Source organism: Syzygium oleosum, unplaced genomic scaffold (assembly GCF_021117445.2).
Source record: "Syzygium oleosum isolate NSW1041296 unplaced genomic scaffold, Sole_v2.1 Sole_v2.07, whole genome shotgun sequence".
Classification (NCBI taxonomy): domain Eukaryota; kingdom Viridiplantae; phylum Streptophyta; class Magnoliopsida; order Myrtales; family Myrtaceae; genus Syzygium; species Syzygium oleosum.
In genome coordinates, this window is record NW_026607491.1 from 8,094,652 (window position 1) to 8,117,450 (window position 22,799).

General features: G+C 41.9%; 5 protein-coding genes across 6 annotated transcripts; 3 read left to right on the plus strand and 2 right to left on the minus strand.

The window, feature by feature from the left end:
• Positions 1-406: 406 nt before the first annotated feature.
• LOC115674645 (uncharacterized) lies at positions 407-4,181 on the minus strand. The gene is made up of 4 exons (XM_030597107.2): positions 3,817-4,181; positions 3,595-3,717; positions 1,987-2,205; positions 407-1,220 (listed from the first exon to the last, which is right to left on the minus strand). The coding sequence occupies exons 1-4, from the start codon at positions 3,982-3,984 to the stop codon at positions 777-779; spliced, it is 954 nt and encodes a 317-aa protein (XP_030452967.1). The 5' UTR covers positions 3,985-4,181; the 3' UTR covers positions 407-776.
• A 1,216-nt stretch (positions 4,182-5,397) lies between these two features.
• On the plus strand, positions 5,398-7,766 carry LOC115674662 (uncharacterized). 2 transcript variants are annotated; one of them, XM_030597128.2, is made up of 2 exons: positions 5,398-5,549; positions 7,394-7,766. In XM_030597128.2, exon 2 carries the CDS (start codon positions 7,405-7,407, stop codon positions 7,636-7,638), a length of 234 nt encoding a protein of 77 aa, XP_030452988.1. In that variant the 5' UTR covers positions 5,398-5,549; positions 7,394-7,404; the 3' UTR covers positions 7,639-7,766. The 2 variants fall into 2 exon arrangements, with proteins under 2 accessions (XP_030452988.1, XP_056168882.1); XM_056312907.1 differs by lacking the exon at positions 5,398-5,549 and adding an exon at positions 5,565-5,707.
• A 2,687-nt stretch (positions 7,767-10,453) lies between these two features.
• LOC115674634 (transcription factor E2FB) lies at positions 10,454-15,533 on the plus strand. The gene is made up of 14 exons (XM_030597096.2): positions 10,454-10,713; positions 12,241-12,433; positions 12,615-12,674; positions 12,761-12,846; positions 12,928-13,016; positions 13,128-13,182; positions 13,560-13,612; positions 13,703-13,753; positions 13,828-13,876; positions 13,996-14,061; positions 14,158-14,234; positions 14,396-14,615; positions 14,861-14,927; positions 15,040-15,533. The coding sequence occupies exons 1-14, from the start codon at positions 10,507-10,509 to the stop codon at positions 15,168-15,170; spliced, it is 1,404 nt and encodes a 467-aa protein (XP_030452956.1). The 5' UTR covers positions 10,454-10,506; the 3' UTR covers positions 15,171-15,533.
• A 295-nt stretch (positions 15,534-15,828) lies between these two features.
• On the minus strand, positions 15,829-17,183 carry LOC115674655 (uncharacterized). The gene is made up of 3 exons (XM_030597118.2): positions 16,792-17,183; positions 16,196-16,384; positions 15,829-16,106 (listed from the first exon to the last, which is right to left on the minus strand). The coding sequence occupies exons 1-3, from the start codon at positions 17,038-17,040 to the stop codon at positions 15,945-15,947; spliced, it is 600 nt and encodes a 199-aa protein (XP_030452978.1). The 5' UTR covers positions 17,041-17,183; the 3' UTR covers positions 15,829-15,944.
• A 2,415-nt stretch (positions 17,184-19,598) lies between these two features.
• LOC115676633 (transcription repressor OFP6) lies at positions 19,599-20,794 on the plus strand. Its single transcript, XM_030599576.2, has one exon. The coding sequence runs from the start codon at positions 19,819-19,821 to the stop codon at positions 20,545-20,547; it is 729 nt and encodes a 242-aa protein (XP_030455436.2). The 5' UTR covers positions 19,599-19,818; the 3' UTR covers positions 20,548-20,794.
• Positions 20,795-22,799: the final 2,005 nt, after the last annotated feature.

The following is a 22,799-nucleotide window of genomic DNA, read 5'->3' on the forward strand; positions in this document are numbered from 1 at the left end:
GAAAGTTGGGATCATAGAAATAGTTTTTACTACACTTGACTTCATGAGGTAGCTACAGAAGACAAAGCATCTTCAGGACCACATGTACTGGAACCGTTCCTGGCTGTAGAATACATACATACGGCTGTAGAAAAAACAAAGACATCTCAGGTAAATCTGCTTAAGATGTTTATTAACAAACTGGAAAGAAGAGGGGACACAATCCGTCCACATCACAAGTGGTAGATGAAAGCAGCATTTTGTCCTTCAACAATCATGCTCTGATGCTATTGCCGCTGAAAAGTTTATTCACGAGAAAACCAGAAAAATTTCAAAAACTCCTTCTGTGGCAGAGAAGAAATGGTAACTGATGCTCGTTCAAAGTTTTGGTGGGTTTCAAAGGCTTGACCTATAAATTACACAGGCATTTTGAATCACAGAACTCAAAACTCTTCTTTGGAAGCATTAATCAGTTACCACCAATATTCCTAGGATTGTAAAACAAATACCGAGTACAGAGGGTTTGCCATACTGTTGATCGAAACACATTTCTACACAGTACAGACTCTACTGAAGGCCTTAGCAGGTGCCAGGGAGACAATTAAGCTATGGGCTCCTTAAGGTAACTCTTTTCAATGCCAAAAGCAATGGTTCGAGGTGAAATTGAACATCAGGATAATGAACCAACATGGAAGAATATGCACGATCAGTTGTATACTAACTGAAAGTCACGTAAAAACCATCCACAAAACCCCCAAGCGTTGCTCCACTGAGCGAGCTGGAAATTGCTTGAGCCATCACTGTTCTTTAGCCTTCTTCCGTGCCAAGAAGCGTTCTTTAGCCGCAGCAAGAGCATCCTGACTTCTTTTATGATGGACAGGTGGTGGTTGATCAGAGGAGGATGGTTCAGGTTTTTCTTCTGCAGAAGCATCAGCAACCTGTGTCTCACGGATAGCTTCAAAACTCTTCTTAGAGTCAGGAGAAGCTTCAGCTTGAAGCCCTTCTGGCGTTCTAGAAGGTTCTGTATGAGAGTTTTTGGTGATCGATGAAGGACCTTCTCCAGATATATTGACATTCATTTTCTCTTCGTGCTTCTCAGGCTTTTGTAACTCGACATGCTTCTCAGGCTTCTTCAACTCGGCATGTTTCTCCATTTTTCTTGACTCAAGTGCACTAGCACCGAATGCGACATTTTTCTCAAGATTGAAATAGAAGTCAGTCAAGTCTTTCTTCTTGGTTACCTATAACAGAACAGCGAAAATATTAAAATGGCAATCAGCACATATTTCTTAAAAGTGGCTGGCAAACTCCATCTAGAAAAGAGGACAAAGTATAGGGACAAAAAGTCTGCAGCGAGCAATTTGACTAGCCAACGGACTCCTGTATCTTTTGTGTGTGCAAGTGAGTCTTCTAGGAAAAACTTGTTGCCACAGTGATCGATATAAGATAAAGAAACTAGTTGACGTTAAAGTGCATCAAGCGATCAAAATTCTCCGATAATTATGGTACAAATGCGGGTAACTTTCAGTATGATTGTAAATATGATAACGTGTATTATAACAGGAGTATCGTCATTGACCTCAAGTAAGGAAAGATCTGTAAAATCATACTGAACTTGCTGGACCTCACAATGCAACTGCTGTATGTGCATTGTTGGTTATTCAATCATCAGTAATTATGGGAATAACTGATTAATGCTGCCAAAACAAGCTAGTGACAATTCAGATTTTATGCTGGAAGGCTGTTAACACAATGAATTTACCCGAGTGCCTTTATCAACACCTAGACTGGACTCTCCTATAAAGCAGGAAACTTTTGTAGGAACTCAGGGTACGGCTGGTCAAGATGCCCAGACAAATGCAAGAGTATGGCCAGCACTAGATGACAGGAAAAGATGTTTCATAGATATGATATACAAGATTGTCACCAGAGTCCCACAGCATATATAGCAGCTAAACGAACAGAGGCACATGCAGGTATGCAAGTTCGACAGGAAAAGAAACATACATCATCTTTCTCTTCTCGAATTTGCCGTAGCCGCTCCTCCTCCATCCATTTTGCTTGCTCTGCAAGTTTCTTTTTATATGCACTCGTTACAAATTTGTCCTTGTCGGCATAGAGGTGGTCTTCTGTGCTCCTCTCTTTGGCCAGCTTTCTCTCATATACTATTTCCTGTTCCCTCTGTCGTTGTTCTGCCTTTTTAAGCAATTTCTCGATGTATTTCGGCTGTAAAAGGGAGAAACACATTGTTCAGACCTAGTCAAAAGGAATAAACAGAGAATAGAAGAAAAATAACCCAAGGGGTAATCTTTCATTGACATCAAATTATAAGGGAAAAATCGTAGTGAAAGGTATTCGCTGCCCAATTAAGATTTTAGAAGATAACACCTGCTTTTCCAAAATTATCACCAGTATCGTATACCCTAACTATCTAAGCAGACTTTGTGTTAATTAGTAGAGAAAATTCACTATAAAGCAGTAGGTTCCAACCATAGAGGAAAGAAGTTGATGGCCCAAAAAGAGAGGATGGCTGGGATATGCCATTATCCCAGTCACTAAGTGTTACATACTCGTCAAGTTTCCTATATAAACCAACCCTGTAGGATTAGTGTATACGAAAATCACTTGACCACCTTCATCTCACATCTCATGAAGAAAACTAGTAGGTGGAAATCTCAAATCTCGTGTAAGTCATTCACCGCAGTAGTTTCCGACCATAAATAAGACATTCCCGATGATGTGTGAAAATTAATGAGTATTTTTACTTCAAACGAGAGGATATTCAATCATAACCTACATACTTTGAAAGATTTGACCCATTGTTTTTTCATCCAGCATGAGAGATAAGAAAGTGGGGTTTTTCTCCCCAATAGATAAAAAAAAAAAAAAAATTCAACTACAGGGCGCAAAGGGGGTGCAAACACATATATAAGAAGAGCTCAAAAAACTAGAGTCATACATGAAACAGCTCCCATGCTGTAGTTTGATTCGAGGATAAATCATCAAATATATCAACCAAGGCAGTTACATCCACAAGCAAAGTTTCCACTAAACCAAAGTGTAAACTTTAAGGTTGATTTTCAATAAAAAAAAGAAATGGGAGATTTTATGCTGGAAAAAGAAAGTGGGTTTCCAAATAGCAGAAACAAACAAGGAGTGTCTTCCAGCACAGAAGCATTCGATCCGGAGGTAAGCCAACACAGATTTGCCCTGGTTTGAAACCGTATGCCACTCAATCAAAGAATTAAACTGGATGGAGTGCGCTAACACTAGCAACTCTAAGCACGTTTCGAATGAAGTCTTGAAAAACTGCATGAACTAGAAATTCTTTCACTTTCAAGTGCATCCAACATCAAAGAAATTCATACATTGGAACAGTCCAAAACTCGACGACGAAGCCAATTCATGAAAAGAGATCCTCAAACAAACCATGTATTAGGGGAAGGTATGATGCATCCTCAGTCAGCTATTCATGCTCATTATTCACAGATCAAACATTTATTACCAAGGACAGGACAATGTAACTCTTGCTTAACCCTTCTCTTCCCAGGTTAACAAACAAATTCCCACTTGAAACTCAACTGGGAATATAAGACAAAACAAAGAGCGAGTTACCTTCCTTTCTTCGCGATCCAAGGCCCGAGGTTGAGCTACTTTCGCCTTCATGTCATCATAGACGCCGTCATAATCAAAGACCGACGGATCCTCCTCCAACGCCTTCCTGTGCTGTTCCTCAATCTTCACAATTCAAAAGACAAGCGCGTAAGGGGAAACTCCGAGAAAGAGGAGGGGACAATACGACCGGAAGCCAAAGGGCTAGGGCACCGCAAAACTCACTTCTCGGAGAGCCCTGTTCTTGGCGGACTGGCGAGCGATCTCGCTCTCGACGCCGTCGTCGTCGCCGTCGTCGTCGCGGAAGCCGGCCGGAGGGGGCAGAGGCGGCCGGGCCGGTTGCTTCTTCTGCTGTGACGGCGGCGCCCGAAGCTGCAAACCGTACTTCTTCATTCCCTTTCGTTGCGCGAGCGCGTCCGGCTCCGATGCGGCCGAATTGGAGGCGACGAGCGAGTTGTCGGCGACGAAGGTCGATGGAGTAGACAGACGAACGGTGGGTAGAAACGGGCGGCGAAGCCCTGGTCACGGCGGTGCTCGAGGTTGAGGACGGAGCCGCCGCTGAACGATCAACCGGACAAGAAGATTTTCTATAGCGATTTTACAATTTCTTCCACATCTCTTAACTGTTAAATATTTCGACCAAAAAAAAAAACGGAAAAAAACCACCAAAAATCCAAAACTATACCACTTGTGATAAATTTACCCTAAACTTTTTATTGTGACACGAAAAACCTCAAATTATATAACACATTTACCCAGTTATACTTTCTCCTAGGGCATTTTCGTCTTTTTCCTTTTTCTTTTTTTTTTCCTTTCTTCTTCTCTCTTCTCTCCGCCGTGCCCAGGCGAGGGCGGCCCTCACTCGCCTCGCTCGAGGGCCGCCCTCGTCGGCAAGGGCAGCCCTCGCCCAACCCCAACGCCGGTGAGGGCGGCTCTCCGCCGGCTACGGCGGAGGGAAGAGAGAAGAAGAAAGGAAAAAGATGAAAATGCCCTAAAAGAAAGTATTATGGGGTAAATGTGTCACAAATGACATAATTTGAGATTTTCGTGTCACAAAAGGAAGTTTAGGGTAAATTTGTTACAGGTGGCATAGTTTGGGATTTTTTGTGGTCTTTTTTCAAAAAAAATTATTAAATATTATTTTACTGTTTATTTTGTTACTTAATCGGCGATGCACTATGATTTATTTTGTCAGAATTTTATTTTTGAAACACTTGAAAATGGCAAAAAAAAATGGCATGTTTCGCATAAATTTTGACGAAAATAATCGAGTTACTTTTTGTTATCTTTCTTAAATCATGACATAACTCGATCTCATGACTTATCAAGAGTAGAAATCTTAAAACATTATTTGTCTAGTAACGACTTTCTCATTGAAATTTGAACTCGAAACATATAATTTAGAATAATGAAAAAATATGAAAATTTTATCCGTGATGCCATGCATCAACATTTAAAATAATTTGAAAAGTTCTTAAAAGCCTTTGAAATTTGCATTTCTTCACCGGCCTTGAACCATGTCGCCCGAACAACGGGCAAGACGATTCCACATATTGAGATCGGGATGGAATTGGGTGTTTTCACATCTCACCACAGTGCTCGGTTTATGTTGATTTCCGATTGATGAACTAAAAGGAAAATGAAATTCTTGGATTTTTTGACTCGCCCCGGTTACTTATCCAAAACAGCCATGGCTAGCCCGAAGCATGACTTATCATAAAATTTGATGAAATATAGTTACGAGTGAAATTCATAAAGTGAAAGATAACTTAAACATTATAATATACAATACTAAAACTAAATTAAACTCCTATTTTTCCATTGCTATAATTTCGAGAACTAATTTTGAAACACAATAAAGCAAAAAAAGAGAAAAATCGAGAAACCAAAATCGTTCGCGGAGGCTCCGTCATTGCGTCCTCGTCTTCTTCTTCCTGCTTCGATCTCCTCTGCAAAAGGTCAGTCCCTCTTTCTCTCCGAAACCTCGTCAAATTTTGAGGAGCAACCGTTCGATTCTGCTGAAAAACATGTCTTGATGGATCGATGAAACGATAGCGGTGTCGAATCTCCCTTCGCGTTGTCGGGATTACTTTGCCCGAGCAATCGAGCTGTTGCTGTACGTGAGACTGTCAATCCGTAACCAAAGATGCTCCCTTTTCGGCCGATAAGTATCGACAAATGCGTGGTTCGTGTACAGAATGCCTGGTCGGCTGAATTTGTCGGTGATGTTGTTGGAAGGAAGTAGGAAATGGGTTCGATGAGACCGCGATGAATGGATGGACTGTTTGTGCAGTCATGGTTGTCTTGTGATTTGTAGATGGGAGTCACCATTGGCTAGCTGGAGTAGTTTAGTTGGAAGACGTATGAGTGATCTGGCCCTCTGCTATAGAATCTGATAATACATGGGCTGGATATCTTAATCGGAAGATTTATGTGACAAGGATAAGCATGGGCTGGATTGGCTACTGACATCGCACTATCGCCTTTTGCCTGATTCTGTGGTCTTCTCTGTGGGGCTTCCTTTTGCCGGAGACATCAAACTATTCTTGCATATCATGAAACTATGAAATACTGGCATAGACCAAAGATAGTTCTTTTTTTTTCAGCTGATTTGGTGCTGACGATTGTGTTGTGGAGATTGCCCTGTTCTGTTGAATGGGATGGGATGGGGATGATAAAAATGTGCCTTATTATGATGTAGTGTTTATTATTTTGGCAGGCATCTTGCCTTGGCTAGTGATTTGCAGATGGAAGACAATGTGGCCTAGTTGGAGTAGTTTAGATGGGAGAATAAGTCATCTGGCATTTTGCTTTTAGAATCTGGTGGCATTTTCGTATATCTTAAACCCGGTCGAATGATTATTTGGGAAGAAAAAGGCATGGATTGGTTGCCAACATTGCACTATCGTCTTTTGCCTCATTCTATGGTGTTTCTGGTTATAAGGTTATCGCGAATGTTGTGTTTGCATATTTAGGTTGTTTCCAAGAAGTGAGAAAATGAGGGGATACATGTATGACCAATGCATGGGGTTTTCCATTACCAAGTCTGAACCTTCCGTTATTTTCTGTTCAGAATTCATAGTGGAGACCTTCATGGTGACATTTCTTTTCAGTGTTTGGTACATGTTTTTGTCTGTCTTCCATGGGTGCATGGGGACTTTAGGACAGGAAAGGGCGGATATTATGTTGACACGTGTCTTTGGGGAGTGATGGAAATAGTAAGCTGGTATCTAGACTTTTAAGAACAGAAGATGATCAATCAAATACAATGCTGGTCATGAAGATGAATATGCACTTGACTCTGCACAAATATCATAGAAGAGGCCAATGCCTTTTTTTACTCAGTTTCCTTGTTATTTACAGTTTCTTAGTCTAGGCAACGATTACAAGATGTTCTTTCCAACAAACTTTGAACTGTGATCAGCACTTGCGGAATATGCATAAGTTAGCTTGCCCCTCCTGGTTTGTCATACTTGATTTACAATTGGTGTTATTATGTCCATGCAACGCATTCCCTGCTTCCGGTCCTCCAAGCTGTGCAAAGTATTATTTTTTCTCGAACATGTCACATAATTTCGTAAGTTTTTTGTCTCTCTGCATACATAATCCGACCTTTGGATGCGACCGGACAAGATCTTTATAATGGACTCCTTTTTTCAGATTCCAACTAGAATGCCTGTGAAAAAATGGATTTATAGAGTTGCCATTTGAGCCCTCCTAGGAAATGTCTAAATCTTTTGCCATTTCTAATCTGTCTTCGGTTCCTAGATATACCTGATGATGCTTGTCTGCTGCTGAACAGGTTCTCAGAGCATGGGAAACAAGCCTGTGAAACAAGAAAGGGAAGAGATTCTCTTGAAGGTCGTACCACCTCTTGACCGTGCATATGTCCGGTGGCTTGCACGGGATCTAGAAATGATCCATGGCTTCACTCCAAGGAAACCCCGTGCCATAAGGCCACCGGATCACTACATCGAGTACATGCGCTTGAATGGGTGGCTGGATGTAAACTTGGATGATCCTGATTTAGCACACTTGTTTAAGTAGATAGATCAATTTCGCGGTAGAAAAATGTTGCAATAACTGCTGGGTACCCTTTTAAAAGCGCAATGAGCGCAATGCTTGGCATGTTCTGATGTTATTTCTTGTTCAAATGGATTACGAGTGTTCATTCAGATGAGTTCCCAGCACTTGTGCTCTCTTCCAGCAGGAGTTTTGTCTCCTGTTTGTACTAATGGAGTGCAAAGAATGTCCTCTCACCCCCCTCCTTTTCCCTTCTAGATGGCTTTCAAATTGATCTGTAAGCTGATAAGGCTGAATTGGCTTAAGCCAGGCAACCCATCAAACCGAAAATTTGGGATCATTCTTGGATGCTGGAGTGGATAACCCCCAGTTGAACTCTATTATTGTGAATTGAAGCGGTCTCATATGAAATCTAAATAATTTAATGATTGGAGAATCGAGTGAGCTCACGGGATTTAACTATTGAAATCAAGTGGACTCACGTGCATTAAGAGCATTTAAGAATATTTTGAAAATTTAAGCTAATTTCATATACGAAAGTAGGTTGTAAAGATGCTATTGGGTGCTCTCAGTGCATATGACAACGTCTGGTTTTCTCTCCCAAATTGTAGGGTGATTCTAGTAGATTCGAAGAAGTTATTAACGAGTGTGAAAATCTCACTTGTCAATCGGCCGAATCAATTGTCTCTTTGTCGATTAGTATGAACCGAGGGCAAATATTATATCCTTTAGGTTCCGTTTATTTTTGGGAAAAATGAATAATTTAAAAAACATTTTTCTAAAATCGATCGCTTTTCTCGCTTAATATAATTAGCCACTAAAATATATTTTTATCGTACACGGAAATTGATGTCTAAACATTTTCACGAGCGATGAAAAATATTTTTTATTATTTCTTTTTATAAACTATATAAACCATCATTTCAAAAAAAAAATATTATTCAAATCATTTATTTTTCGTTCAATAAACCCATTTTTAAATTTTAAGGCTCAAGATCCTAGCCAGTGGATGCTTGCACCATGCAAAGGTAAACATTCAAAGGAAAGGGCGGTTGTTTTTGGCTTTCTACATTTATATCTAAAGCTCAGAGATCTATAATACCCAAACAAGGCCCATATATCTCCTTGACGTGACCTTTTTTTTTTACCATGAATTTTTCGCTTTTTCAAATTTTGACTCTATTTTTCACCAATTTTTTTTTTTTACTCTATTGTTATTTCATATTTTAATTTTAAACATAATGCGAAATTGGTAAAACCGTTCTAAACTCGATTTTAGATACTTTTTAGCAAAAAAAAAAAGAAAAAAAAAGAAGATTGGCAAAAGCAAAAGGCATTGAGAAAAAAAAAAGAAAAAGAAGAAGGACGACTGAGGTGACGCGTGCGAGTGGCGGTACTGAATGATGAGAAGTTGACATCTTGTGGTGGAGCAGCGCGTGGGCGAAACTGGGGAGCGCGTGGGCGGGATCCGCGCGTCGGCTTCACTCGCCGCGGGTACGGTTCGTGCGGAGTTCGCGCCAAATAATCGCCCCGCTTTTTTGCTAGCTACCCCCGCCGATTGATCGCCGCTTGTTAAAAAAAAGGGCGCGCGTAATGCGGCCCCCCCGATTCGAACCGCCTCGATTCCGCGGGACGAGACGCTCGGCTTCGTCCCGACGAGTCATACAATTAATGAAATCGATCCTATCCGTCGCGTCGTTTTGAGCTTATAAAATTTCTTGGAAATTTCGCTGCCCAAAACCATTTTCCTCTCAATTTTCCAAATGAAAAGGAAATGAATTCGCGCAAAAATGCCGGTTTATGTATCTTATTCACACGTCTCGGGGTTTGGGAGTCGCTTGCATTAAGCACGCGGACTCCACTTTTTTCGCAAATACAGGATCCATCGACCGCCTCGAGAGTCGGGCCAAATCCGTGAGACGATCGACGTTCCGACCGGACTCCGTTTTCCTTGAATTGTGTACCCCCGGCCTATAAGATTTGTCGGTTAGGATCAGTCTGGCAAGTAATGAATCGTCGAGGAGCTCAACGGGGACCCGGACAATAACTTGAAATTACATACGCCGCATACTACATGCATACCCCGTACGATTCTTCTCTTCTTGTTCATCTCTCTTCAGATCGGATATACACAAATAACCCAAATTTAAGGTAACTTCTTATATTATCAGGACCCAAATGAGAGAACCTTCTAATTTATAGTTGATCTGTAGCATACTCCATAACCTCCTTCTTCTTCTCCTTTTTTTGGTAAGTCGCTCGGTTACGAATATGAAGTACTCCATGAACTTTTAGTAACATGCCTCTATTCAGTAATTTTTCCCGAGAATAAAAAAAAAAGAAGAAGCTACTATCCTGTAATTTTCGGTGAGATTTTAGGGGAATTACAATAAAAAAAAGAAGAAGAAGAAGAGGAAAATAGATTAAAAAAAAAGGGAAAAAGAAGGCCAAAGAGAGAGGCAGCTTCCCTCCACATCTTATATCCGAACCAAATTCCCTCCTCCGCCCCCCCTCCTCTCTCTCTCTCTCTCTCTCCCTCTCCCTCTCCCTCTCTTCTTCCCTCGTTTTCTGCTCTCCCTCTCTCTCTTTACCCGCTTTTTTATTTTTTGTTTCTTCCTCCCTTCCTCCCTCCCTCCCTCCCTCCCTCCGCACCGAAATCCCTCCTCTCGCTTTCTCTCTCTAGAATCCCCTCTCTCTCGCTCTCTCTCTCTCCCGCCCTCTCGATCCCCCTCCCGAATACCCCACCTGGCCCTCCGATTCTCGGCGTCTCCTCCGCCAGCCGCCAGCCGCCAGCCGCCCTCGCCCCTCGCGCGGGAAACCCCAGCTCCTCCTCCGCGCCGGAATCCCCGTCCCCCCCCCCCCCCCCCCCCGCCCGCCGCCGATCCTCGCCCGATGACCGATCGCTCGGCCCCCAAGCAGCCGCCGCGCCCGGCCCCGCCCCAGCCGAAGCTGCAGGGCCCCCTCGACCGCCAGTTCCCCTTCTCCTCCGTGAAGCCGCCCTTCGTCGCTCCCCCCGACTACCATCGCTTCTCCTCCCCCGAGGCGCCGCCGCGCAGGGTCGCTGATCACGAGGCCGACGCTCTTCTGGTTCGATCCCCGGTGAGTGGACCTCTCTCTCGATTTGCGCGCGCGCTTGGCGCGGTTTTCTTCTTCTTTTTGGGGCTTTTGCTGAATTGCGGTGAGATCCGCTTGGGTTTTGGTGCCGGTAGCTTGTTCTGAGCTCGGCTGCTTCGGATTTCGTCTCCTTTTGTGGGGGTGCTGCGTCCGATTCTGGTTGAGGTTCCAATATTCGATTTTTCATGTTGGTTTTAGTAGCTACAGTGGGTTTGATACGCTTTGGTCAAAATTGGAGTGTCTTCTCTTTCTACGAGGAGTTAGTTTACTTCACAGAATTCACGATTTCGTGGTCGTTGTTCCTTTCCTAGGAGTCGGTAAAATGCAGCTGCTCAAGAATTAGTGTATGGACTTAAAACAAGTTGCCTCGAAAGGGGTTGTGCGGCGAAATGACTTTCTTTCGGTAATTCGAAGGACTGTCAAAGTCGGTTGCATTGCAGGTGAATGCATTGAGTTTACGGGGAGACAGACCGCTGGATTTGGGACAATGGATGTGTCTTGGACCGTAGCAGTCAAACCTGCACCGAGGGACAATATTTAATCGTTCTTGTAGTTTTTTAAAGTCAGTTGCTGTCATTCCTGTTGCAGTGATTCTTCCACATCGACCAATCAATTCGTTTTTTAAGTTGATTTTGGATTTAAGTTCTTCCTTTTGTTATTGACAGGAGATCCTCAACTATCTGTTGGATTTCCTCCCCCTCTCCCTGTGGAGGGATGGGAAAAGGTTGAGTAGCTCCATGTTTTTGGCAGTATTCAATTACCCAGACAGACTCTGGTTATCTCCTGTTATATTTTGTTAGAATCAAGGGATGCATGAGGCTAAATAAATATATAAGATGCACTCAAGAGTCATGAGTACTTCTTCATGGGTGTAGTTGTACAGAACACCCCTAATGTTGCGTTTACAATGTTAATACTAGTGTACTAATGGGGTTTGCTACACGTCAACACATGGATGATTAATTTTTTTTCGGATTCTGGGCTCTCTTTGAGTTCGAGTAAAGTTAAGTTCTGCTTTAAATTACTGTTAAATAGATGAGGTTATATAAATTTGTTAACTTTTTGTTGTGCTGCCCAAATTGCTTTCATTAGGTTAGGGATATAAAATTTTGCGGGGGAGCTTGAACTCTTCTATACTTTAGGAAACTTTATGCTTGTCCTTTATAGACAACATAAGATGGATCGTCCTTAATTCATGTGAAACCGCGGCTGTCCGTTTCATGAACTTTCTTCTTATTTGTGTTCCTTTGACTTTTTTCACTTTGCCCTTGTGCTCTCTTCCTCCATACTTCTTTCCGGGGTTCTTTTCTCAGCCTCTTAGGTGGCCATTCTTTGTTATGCATCTCTTTTGATGTCTGAATAGGCTGACGAAGTTTAAATCCGTATGTGATGGACACACATGTTGTCACACACAAATGAAGTCCGGATATATATATCACCATTACATATCATCCATGCTAAATATAAGTTGTTTAGACATGTTGCTAATAAATCTCTGTATGGCTTGATCAGCAACTGAAGCGGAAAAGTGACACAGTAGATGGCAAGGCAGAGCAAAACGATTGGTCAGCTGGAGCTGGTTATGCTGAAGTTGTCAGTAGTCCCGTTCAGACGCCTGTATCAGGAAAAACAGCGAAGGGAAATAAAACTTCAAGGATCACAAAGAACAATAGATTAGGACCTCAAACTCCTATCTCAAATGCTGGTCAGTTGAGGATCTTTAGTGTGTGTTCCACCTACATTAACCTGAAGCTTAGCTCATGCATAAGCCACTTACGTAGGGAAATAAGGATACAGTATATGGGGTTTGCTTTCGCCCTATACACATTGATCCTAGAATAATTTCGATTATAAGATTGGCTCAGCATTTATTGTTAATTTCGTAGGTTCTCCATCTGGCAATAATCTTACTCCAGCTGGTCCATGTCGTTATGACAGCTCTCTAGGTAACTTGGGCTTTCGTCAGACAATTAAAAGACAAAACGAAGCACATAAATTACATCATTTACAATGTTTTGTATTTCTCTTCCAGGTCTTTTAACAAAGAAGTTTATCAATCTGATAAAACGTGCTGAAGATGGTGTTCTTGATCTAAATAAAGCTGCTGAGACTTTAGAGGTAAGTGTAACTGTTTCGCTTTCTGCTATATCTCATTTGCTGATGCGATGCACTTTACTAGAGGATATGATGTTGCTATAGGTGCAAAAGAGGCGAATATATGACATAACAAATGTCCTTGAAGGCATTGGGCTTATTGAGAAGAAACTGAAGAACAGAATTCAGTGGAAGTAAGCAAAAGCAAATGTTTTATTGGATTCTTCAGATTTTGATTTTAATAGACTTAGAAAGTTGTCCTAGCAAACAAGTGGATACTAAAAGCTTGGTCTTCTATAAATCAGGGGACTGGAGGCTACAAGGCCAGGGGAGATTGACGAAAGTGTCACTAGCTTACAGGTATCCACGACTTGGTCTTTTTTTATGCTAATGCTTCGATGACTTCAGTTTTGAATGGCAGAAGCTTTTGTTCATGTCGGCCCTTTTTCAATGATTCTTCTTCCTGCAATTTTTTCTTCTTTGGCCTTTATATTTGACATGGAGGAGATTGGAATCCAAAAGTATCACGAGGTCAATGATTTTAACTTTCTTTCAACACTATCACTTTCATATTATCTAGGTCCTTAGACGTGATTGCCAGGTTCCTTGACACTTTTCTTAATCTCTCATTTGGCAATTTATTTTGCAGACTTTGTCCATACCCCGTAAAGAAAGAATTAAGGGAGACATTACTGACTTTCTAATCCAAATTGTTTACCCTTTCCCTCCATTGTCAGGCACAAGTTGAAAGCCTTGTGGTGGAGGAACATAGGCTGGATGAACAAATAAGGTGGGTTATCTTGGAACTGCTATTTTTCAATTCTCTCTCTATGATCTTATAGCCTTTGCCTATTATGCTGAGGCATCTACATCTTTGCAGAGAAATGCAGGAGAGATTGAGGGATCTCAGCGAAGATGATAACAATAAAAGGTAGAATTTGACCCGTGAGGACTTTCTTTGTTGATTGTGCGGATCTTTGGATTGACCCACCGCCACCTTTATAGGTTGCTTTTTATTACTGAAGACGACATCAAGGCATTACCATGCTTCCAGGTTAAAATCTCTCCTTGGCCGTTGGGGGTAGTATAAATAGGCGTCTTTCTTGGTTTCTGTGCATTCGCCAGCAGCTTTCACCTAAGCTTATTGTTAATGTAATGCATTTATTTTGTCAGAATGAAACTCTCATAGCAATAAAAGCTCCCCATGGTACAACTCTAGAAGTTCCAGATCCTGATGAGGTAAATTAATACCTGACAAGTTAGTATAACAGCAAAGACCTCCTTTGATGTGTAAAGCATCGATGACCAGTATCCTTTTAAACCTTATGGCCCCAGGCGGTTGACTATCCCCAAAGAAGATATAGGATTGTCCTCAGGAGCACAATGGGTCCTATAGACGTTTATCTTGTTAGGTACTTTCTTTTTACCTCTCTTTTTTGGGTAGTCGTCACTATTGCTTCTTTCTTGGTCATAACTTCTGCAAAAGCATGCTCCTGAAAATTGGTGGTCAGCTGTTTAGGAAGTCCCAACTTCCACATACTTGATCACCTCCCCCTGACATTGTTAATTACAGTCAATTTGAAGAGAGGTTTGAGGAGATTAATGGCGGCGAGGCAACTCCAAGCGTTCAACCAAGAGTTAACGAGAAATCAGCGACAACTATGGCCCAGGAAGACTGCAGCAGACAGCAAAATGAAATGCAAGGCCAACTTGCTGACATAGCTTACTCAGATTTTAGTACCTCCCAAGACATGGTGGGTGGATTTATGAAGATCGTTCCTTCGGATGTTGATGTAAGTGTTCCTGTAGCCTGCCTAGTAATATGGCTTCTTGAGGATGGAGGTTCCAATGAAAAAAATGTTTTAGTCTCCTCAGTGGAATTAGAAAAATGGACGATGTTATAGACAAAGTAGATTATCTGATGATGGGACAATGAGAAACTGCAGAGTTCTCTGTATACCTATAAAATGCTGGAATCTGAGTTCTCGGGTTACTAACTGTCACTAATTTGCATTATTACTTTGCCTTCTCCTGACAGAGTGTTGCAGATTATTGGCTCTTATCAGACGCAGATGTTAGCATCACGGACATATGGAGGGCAGAGTGTATCCTTTTGCTTAAAATGCTTCGTTTTGCAGCCTTATTTTCTTCACCTTTTATTCTCCACAGTATCCACTGTACTACTGGCAGTTGAACCTCCTTAAATTTCACTCATAGCTGGAGTTCAGTGGAATGGCTTGGGTTCACTTCATGATGACTACGGCATGGCTAATGTCAGTACACCTCGGGCCCAAACTCCACCACCCAATGCAACAGAAGTACCTGCTGCCGCCACTTCTCCGGCATGATAAGCAGCATCAACTCTTTCAGGAATCATGGACCAGTTTCACATGCAAAACAATGACATCTTGTCGTTTCCCGGACCTGTTCTGTCATGGAGATTGCTGGGTTCAACAGTTGGAGGCGGGAAATTCCCCTCACCTCATCCCTCAGAGCGCTGTGGAGAAATCTGTCCAGTATAATATACCCTGAGGGGACCAGGTTTATGTACAGATGATTAGCATGCATAAATTCATGTGATTTTGCAAGCATGTAATAAAGCGCGCATATGTTAAGCTTATGCATGTATATCGTTCCATGTCCTTGTCATGATTTATTTTAGTGTCGGATCTTTGTACTCCAGCTCTTCTAGAAATGGGAACCCGTTGCATTTGTATTTGGCATCTGATGTTGGAAGTTTCTGTCAAGAATCATCAAATACTCTGCCTTGTGAGATCTTCAGCAAGTTATGACGGGAGATTTGTCCAAGAATAATTTCAGCAGACTCGATTAATCCCAGTTTAAATGACTGGAGGAGCTCACAAAGATTAAATTCCTCTCTTGTTTGCCGGAAATGCGTTTTCTGTTTTCCGGTACTCTAATTGACAAGTATTGCGTGTTGGTTCTAGAATTGATTCAAGAGATTTTCAACAAGCAGCACAAGCCAACGTTGTCTGGCCGAAAAGGTATTGAAAAGGTATTGTAATACGATGAGCCATAATTTGTGCCGAGAGAGATGTCAAAAAGTATGTTCTACAGCTATCACATGTAATGATACAGAACCATGGGAATCAATGTGCAAATCACTTCTCCTTATCAACTACTTTCTTCCCGATCCAACCGGCAACTATGGGAGTGAGGGCCACTGTCGGAGGAAACCGGATTGGGGAAGCGGCTTTGTGCGCGGCGTACGCCAAAGCAAAGGTTCCAACCTTCTCTCCGGTCGCATCCACCGAAATTCCCACCTGCAACCAAAAGACCCCATGAGCTATGACTCCAACCAAACATTTCTAGGCAATCTGCGAAGGCGCAATGCCTCGAAGTTGCGAATTACCTTCTGCAACAGAGCTTGTACGTCGATGCCGGCGCCGATGAGGGCGTAACAAAGCGAGAATGAGATCAAGGAAAGAGTAATGGAGGTAGCTAGGTATGCTCCCCCGTATTTTGCAAGGAGTTTCTTGGCTTGATCTGTCTTTGACTTCTCCGCAGTACCTCCCTTTCGTTCCTCTTTTGAACTGAATATCTGCACATGATCAACAAAGCACACTTGCCAATCATACTTCCAACTCACCAACACAAGCAATTTGTTCACTATCAGCATCACTAGATTGATAATGGGGTTCGGTTATATGCCCGTCTGCTCCAGCAAACATCAGATATTATTCATGTTTAAACTGAAGAGATCACAAGAGAACTGTCATCAAAAAATAAAAAATAAAAAATAAAAAATAAAAAATAAAAATAAAAAGGCACCGGGCTTTATCCTATCCATTCAAACAAGGCCTGGAACAAATTCGAACGTTACAATAGATAAGAGAACGAGCCCAGAAAGGCAAATCACGCTGCAACTCAATAAGCTTCATCAAATTCAAAACATGGCGAGGATTGCCGAGTGAAGCAGAAGAAGGGCGAGCGAGCTTTGAATTTCACCTGCCAGAGACCAGCTTCGAGGCCGTACTTCTTGGTGGCCTCATCCGCCGACGCAGGCGGCGGAGACGGGTCTCGGGCTTCCTTCGTCTTCTCCCTGATGGCCCTCACCGCGGCGCGATTCCAACTGGGTCCCCGGGGTCGCGGCCAAGAAGAAGCGGAGGAGCAGAGTCCGCCTCGCCTCAGGCGCGGAGACGGAGGAGAACAGCGGGAGGAAGAAGAGAGAGCGGGAAGCAAATTCACCGCCTCCATCTTTCAGCCAAATCAGAAAGTCCCAGCGCCTGAACCCAACTTCTAACCCAACTTCGTGCTTCTGATCATTCAAGAAAGGTGAAGACTTGATTGCTCTTGTGATGAACGAGGGGGAGCCTCAATCGACCACGAGAAGGCAGGGAAAGCAGGGGGGAGGCAGAGGATGAGGATGGAACTTACATTTGTAGCCCGGGAAGAGCCCCACCGTTTCCCTCCGCGCCTGTTGCTGTCCGGAGGGTTATTTTGGTAATTGCGGGGCCTCAATGTGATTTGGGCAAAGCCTCCAATCAAATGGCCAGAACAGGAGCCAAGTAGCAAGATGAGGGCTTCACATATTCACAAATAGGAGACTTTTCGGTTTTTTTTTTTTGGTCCTTCTTTTTTTATACTAGTTTTGGTATTTGCTTTTGACATTGTATTTATCTTAACAGTTAACGCCACGAAAAACCTCAAACTGGTATATTTATGATAAATTTACCCCAAATTATTTTTTTTTACTACAAAAAACTTCAAACCAGTATACCTGTGACAATTTTACCCTGAACTATTTTTTTGACCATAAAAAATCTAACACTGGTACACCTGTGATAATTTTACCCCGAACTAATTTTTGACCATGAAAAACCCTAAACTGGTACACCTGTGATAAATTTACCCTCCGTTAGTTTTCATTAAATTTTACTGTCAAATTGCTAAGTTTGATGACACGTGGTAGTTGACGGGTGTACCAATTTGGGGTTTTACCCCTCTGTTTGTTACAAGTTTGTCAATTTGTGATTTTTCGTGATATTAATCCAATTTAACGAATACTAACAGAGAGTAAATTTGTTACAAATGTACCAGTTTGGGGTTTTTAGTGGTTAAAACATTAGTTCGGGGTAAAATTATCACAAGTGTACTAGTTTAGGGTTTTTGATGGTCAAAAAATTAGTTCGGAGTAAAATTGTCATAAGTGTACCAGTGTGGGGTTTTTTGTGATAAAAAAAATAGTTCGGGGTAGATTTGTCACAGGTGTACCAGTTTGAGGTTTTTGGTAGTCAAAAAAATAGTTCGGGATAAAATTATCACAGGTGTACCAGTTTAGGGTTTTTCGTGGTATTAATCCTTATCTTAAAGAGGGAATTTGAAAAGGGAATTCTCTTGTGAGGTGGAGAGCTTGATCCAAGAGGAAGTTGCATGTAATTTTCATTAGGATGTATTTCTTTTGCTTTTACCTTTTTCAAATATCGAGAGTCTAAAGGTGTTTTGGGTGATTTTACTCTCTCTTTTCTTTTTCAAATTATTGCAAATCTTTCAATTCGGTTTTCATTGAAATTGGAATACCCGAAACATTTCGAAATGTAAGACTGTCGACATACACAACTTTTTATTATATATATATATATATATACTGGATATGTAATTTAGATACTTTTTTAAAATTTTCAAACGGGAAAGTCAATGATCCAACCTTTTGCTTACATAAAGAGTCCGTTCGGGACAGTTTCTATTCCACATTTTAAAAACTTTTTTTCAGTTTGAAAAATTAAAATATAATTATATATGATCCTGAATATTAATAATCGAATACTTTGAACTTTGAAAAGTCTTCTTTTTTTTTTGATAACCAACTTTGAAAAGTCTTAGATGCTTTGTGTTCGATAAATACGAAGTGCAACCTTTTGGGAAAATTGTTTAATTATTTAAACTTCTTTGCACTCAGTTACTAGAAAATCATAAACTCATGAACAAAAATAAGTTGTAAACCGAGTGACGATAATTTTCTCCATTCATTTAGTCAAACTTTCGAATGTACAAACTCATTCGCGCTTGCAAGAACAGCAACACACTTGAACTTTATGCGATATGAAGATATATATATCATACGTGCCGCAATTCTTGATTCAACTCTATTCGTAAGTGAATTTATTATTAATCAAGCAAAATAGTCATTTTATTTGTCAAAAATGAATCGTACAATGCGAAAGAGAAATGCCAAGATGAACATCTGCTCTTTTCATTGTCATGCACAAACTTATTGTTTGTTGTACAAGTAAATTCAATGTGTATAGTTTTTTTTTTTTTTGGGGCAAGAATTCAATGTGTATAGCTAAACCGTGGGAAAATGACACAAATAGTATTTGAACTTTGACCCAATATATAGCGTGGTTCATGAATTTTTAATTTGTTCAATGTGATTTCTGATCTTTAGTCTAATGTGCAATGCCGTCCTTGAACTTTGAAATTGATCAATGTGGTCTATGAATTTTTGTTATATGTTCAATTTAGTCCCTAAACTATATAAAAATATTCAATGTTTTTTCTGAACTTGAATTAATGGAAGGACAACATTGAATATATTCATATAGTTCAGGTATTAAATTAAGTATGTACCAAAAGTTTATAGATCATATTAAATGAATTAAAAAGGGACTACATTGCACATTAGATCAAAATTCAAATACTATTTATGTCATTATCCCTTAAACTTAATAAGCCACGTGACATTTAACATGGGATTCACCAAGTTGAGTTATGCAAAGCCATCATTGTCGGCTGCTGAATCCTCGGATAAACGAGCAAGTTCATGTAGGGAATCGACGTCGCCTTCTTCATGATCACCATGACCAGCAAGTCAACTGCTCAGTCCAACTTCGGAGAAAGAACCAACGTTTCGATTCAAGTTTTTCAACGAAGTAGATCAGAATTCATGGCCATTAAACCAATCCGACTTGGTAGATATGATTAACCCTAATCATAATCATAAAATCATCAGCATAACCAACTTCCCCGGATCGCATGCCCTCCGAAAACTTCTCCTATTTAAACCAGAAGAAGAAGAAGAAGAAGAAGAAGAAGGAGGAGGAGGAAGAAGACTCATCTCTCTCTCTATCTCTCTGTGATGCTGTGCAGTGCAGAGTGGCAATGTCTTCCGATAGAAAAGGACTCCTGAAGACCATTTTCACGCCAAATGTGGGCTGTGGGTGTGGGAAGACGAAGCCCTCCGATGCCATCGAACCCACCCCAATCCAACCCAGAAGAGATTCTTCATCGTTCTCACTCCATGACCAGCTCGAGCTCGTCAAGATCAAATCTTGCCCTTGCCCCTCGTCTTCCTCCGCTTCCCACACCACTGCCGCCGCCACAGCCACATTCTCGCTCCCCGACACCGACGCGTCCCCGACCCGCCGCCCCTACCCGGCGGCGCGGAGGTCTGGCATCGGGAACAGCATCGCCGTCGCGAAGGACTCCGACGACCCGTACCGGGATTTCAGGGACTCGATGCTCCAGATGGTGCTGGAGCAAGGGATTTACTCGAGGGACGGCCTGCAGGAGCTCCTCCACTGCTTCTTGAAGCTCAACTCGCCTCGCTACCACGCCGTCATCATCCGGGCCTTCACCGTGATCTGGAACGGCGTCGCTCCCGGCGGCAGCAGCGGCGGCGGCGGCGGCGGCGATCTAGATGTGTCGCCGTCGCCGTCGCCGTCGTCTTTGTCGTCGTCGGGGTGTCACTTGTCAGAGCAATAATCATGATAAGGACGGAGTTAAAGGAGGGTCACGTGAATGAGAGGCTGTGGCCACGTGAGTTCATTTCTTTCGCACTCGTGAAACTTGCCTGGTTCTTTCTTCTTTTCTTTTATCATTTTATTTTTTTATTTATCACTTGTTTATATATATGATAATTTATCATATGACATTACCCGATCATTCCTTGTTTTGTGCCCACCATTATCTCCTGTTAAAAAAAATTCTTCTCATGTTCAATATTGTCAAATCTCTTGTACTCACAATTTTTAGCCTTTGGACCAAATCCAAAGTTTGAGAACGACATTGTCCATCGTGTCATTTTCCCAAATATTCAATTACTTTCGGTGGGAAAATCTACCAATTGGCAGCGCCAATATTTACTACAAGGACATAGCAGTTGTATTGTAGGGACTGTCTTCAAAGGCCCAAAGGCATGCTCTACATCTCCATTTCTTCTTTGGCAAAAAAGATGAAGAGATGAAACAGCAAAACAGAACCAGGTCAAACAGGAACATGCTCCAGAACAAAATAGTTCATGGTGGATGGTTCGAGAAATGCATCATTTTTAGAACCGAAACTGTGATCCTTAGAAGCCACATTCGACGGGACAAGGCGCCAAGACTCGACACAACCGCAGAGACAGGATATGGGTTATATAACTGGATGGATAGTCAAAGGGAAACACACAGCAAAACCACCATTTACATATGCTGGAGATATAGCAAAAGCGTTTTCGAGTAATTCACCCCATGCTCTTCCAAGCAGGAGGTGATGAAGCTCTCACACCGGCATTCTGATGCTGCAAATGTGTTCAGCTTTGTTTGGCATCGAACCAGCGAGAGCTGCGAAGCAAAACGGGAATATTAGATTAGAAATAAGAACCCCATTTGCTTTCTTTCTTTTCTTACCAGTAAGAACTAATTCAATCGTGCAAGCGAGAGTCGCAAAATGCTTAAATGCTGCAGAAAGCCGAAGATGGTAATGGCTCATAAACCTCAGCAAGCCCAAGACGTCTACTCTCAGAAGCTGATTTCCCAAGTATTCTCCTCGTTTCATCTGATCTATCCACAGCAATGCTGTTGCATAACAGCAGGTCCCGCAGAAACATTACCACCATGAATCAGAGCCTAACTCTTTCTAGATACGACTTCATTGTCGCATGATTTAGTTGAACTAGAAGATACAAGTCCAGATTGGGAGGAATAGTGGAACCAAGTTTTTCTGAAATGCTTCCCTAAAATTTTGTCAGAAATACTGGTAAGAGAATTCGGGAGGGGATCTCGCAGCAAGATATTGCTTAGCTTTGGAGAAACAAACAGGAGGAATTAACGGTCCGATGGGTCCGAAAAGGGTCATATTCATTCGAGACTCGATTTTCCTCCTCCTTTCCCCTTCTTCCCGCGAAGATGGTGCAAGCTAGAAATCATCCGTAGATCACCTGAAAGGCGGATATAAAAGGGACGAAATGAACTGAAACTTTGGCCGCCAGCACTGCTCCTGCACAACAAATTTATAAGCCAATGTCAGTATTGATGCAATGAAAGCTGTGGAACATAAACAGCGGGCTCGAGTATTGCAGGTACTCTAGATACGTACAAATAAAAAAAGCAATACGGAGCCAAAGAATGAAGACACCAAACAAGTTTGTCAATTTAGCCGTTTGCGCGTCGCACTGAAGAATCTATAGATCAGGCCGCCGGATCGGATCACGGGACCTTACTTTCTTCAGAAACTATAATAAGCGGTATGAATTTCGCCATTCTCAGCATGGTCCCAATCACGAATGCACGACGCACAATGAACCAAACTCATGTACCGCTGTTTCGACAGGTAGAATTCTAATCGCAATCAGGACGCGAACTAGGTCAAGAACAGGCTTTTTTCTATTCTTGTTCTCTCCATTCCCTCCAGATGCAAAGTTCGAAGTTATACCGAGAAAATCAGGACATTGCCACAAACCCATGTCCAGAAATGCACGATAAGCTTTCACAAACGTAGGACCAGCAGGTGATCCTGGTCAATTACGAGAAGTCAATGAACAAGAAGTCCACGAGAGGTGAACGAGGTCGAAATGACCCGGTCTAACTTTTCATCCTCCCATCTCTTCTTCAGCAATTATAACTCCGGCATCATCAGAAACAGGACACCCCCAGATCACATAACGCGCAAGCAACCGGCAGAAAAGCCAGAGATCGAAACCAACGCTCGTCAATTCAACACATTATGCGATGGTACGAAGTAACGTACAACCG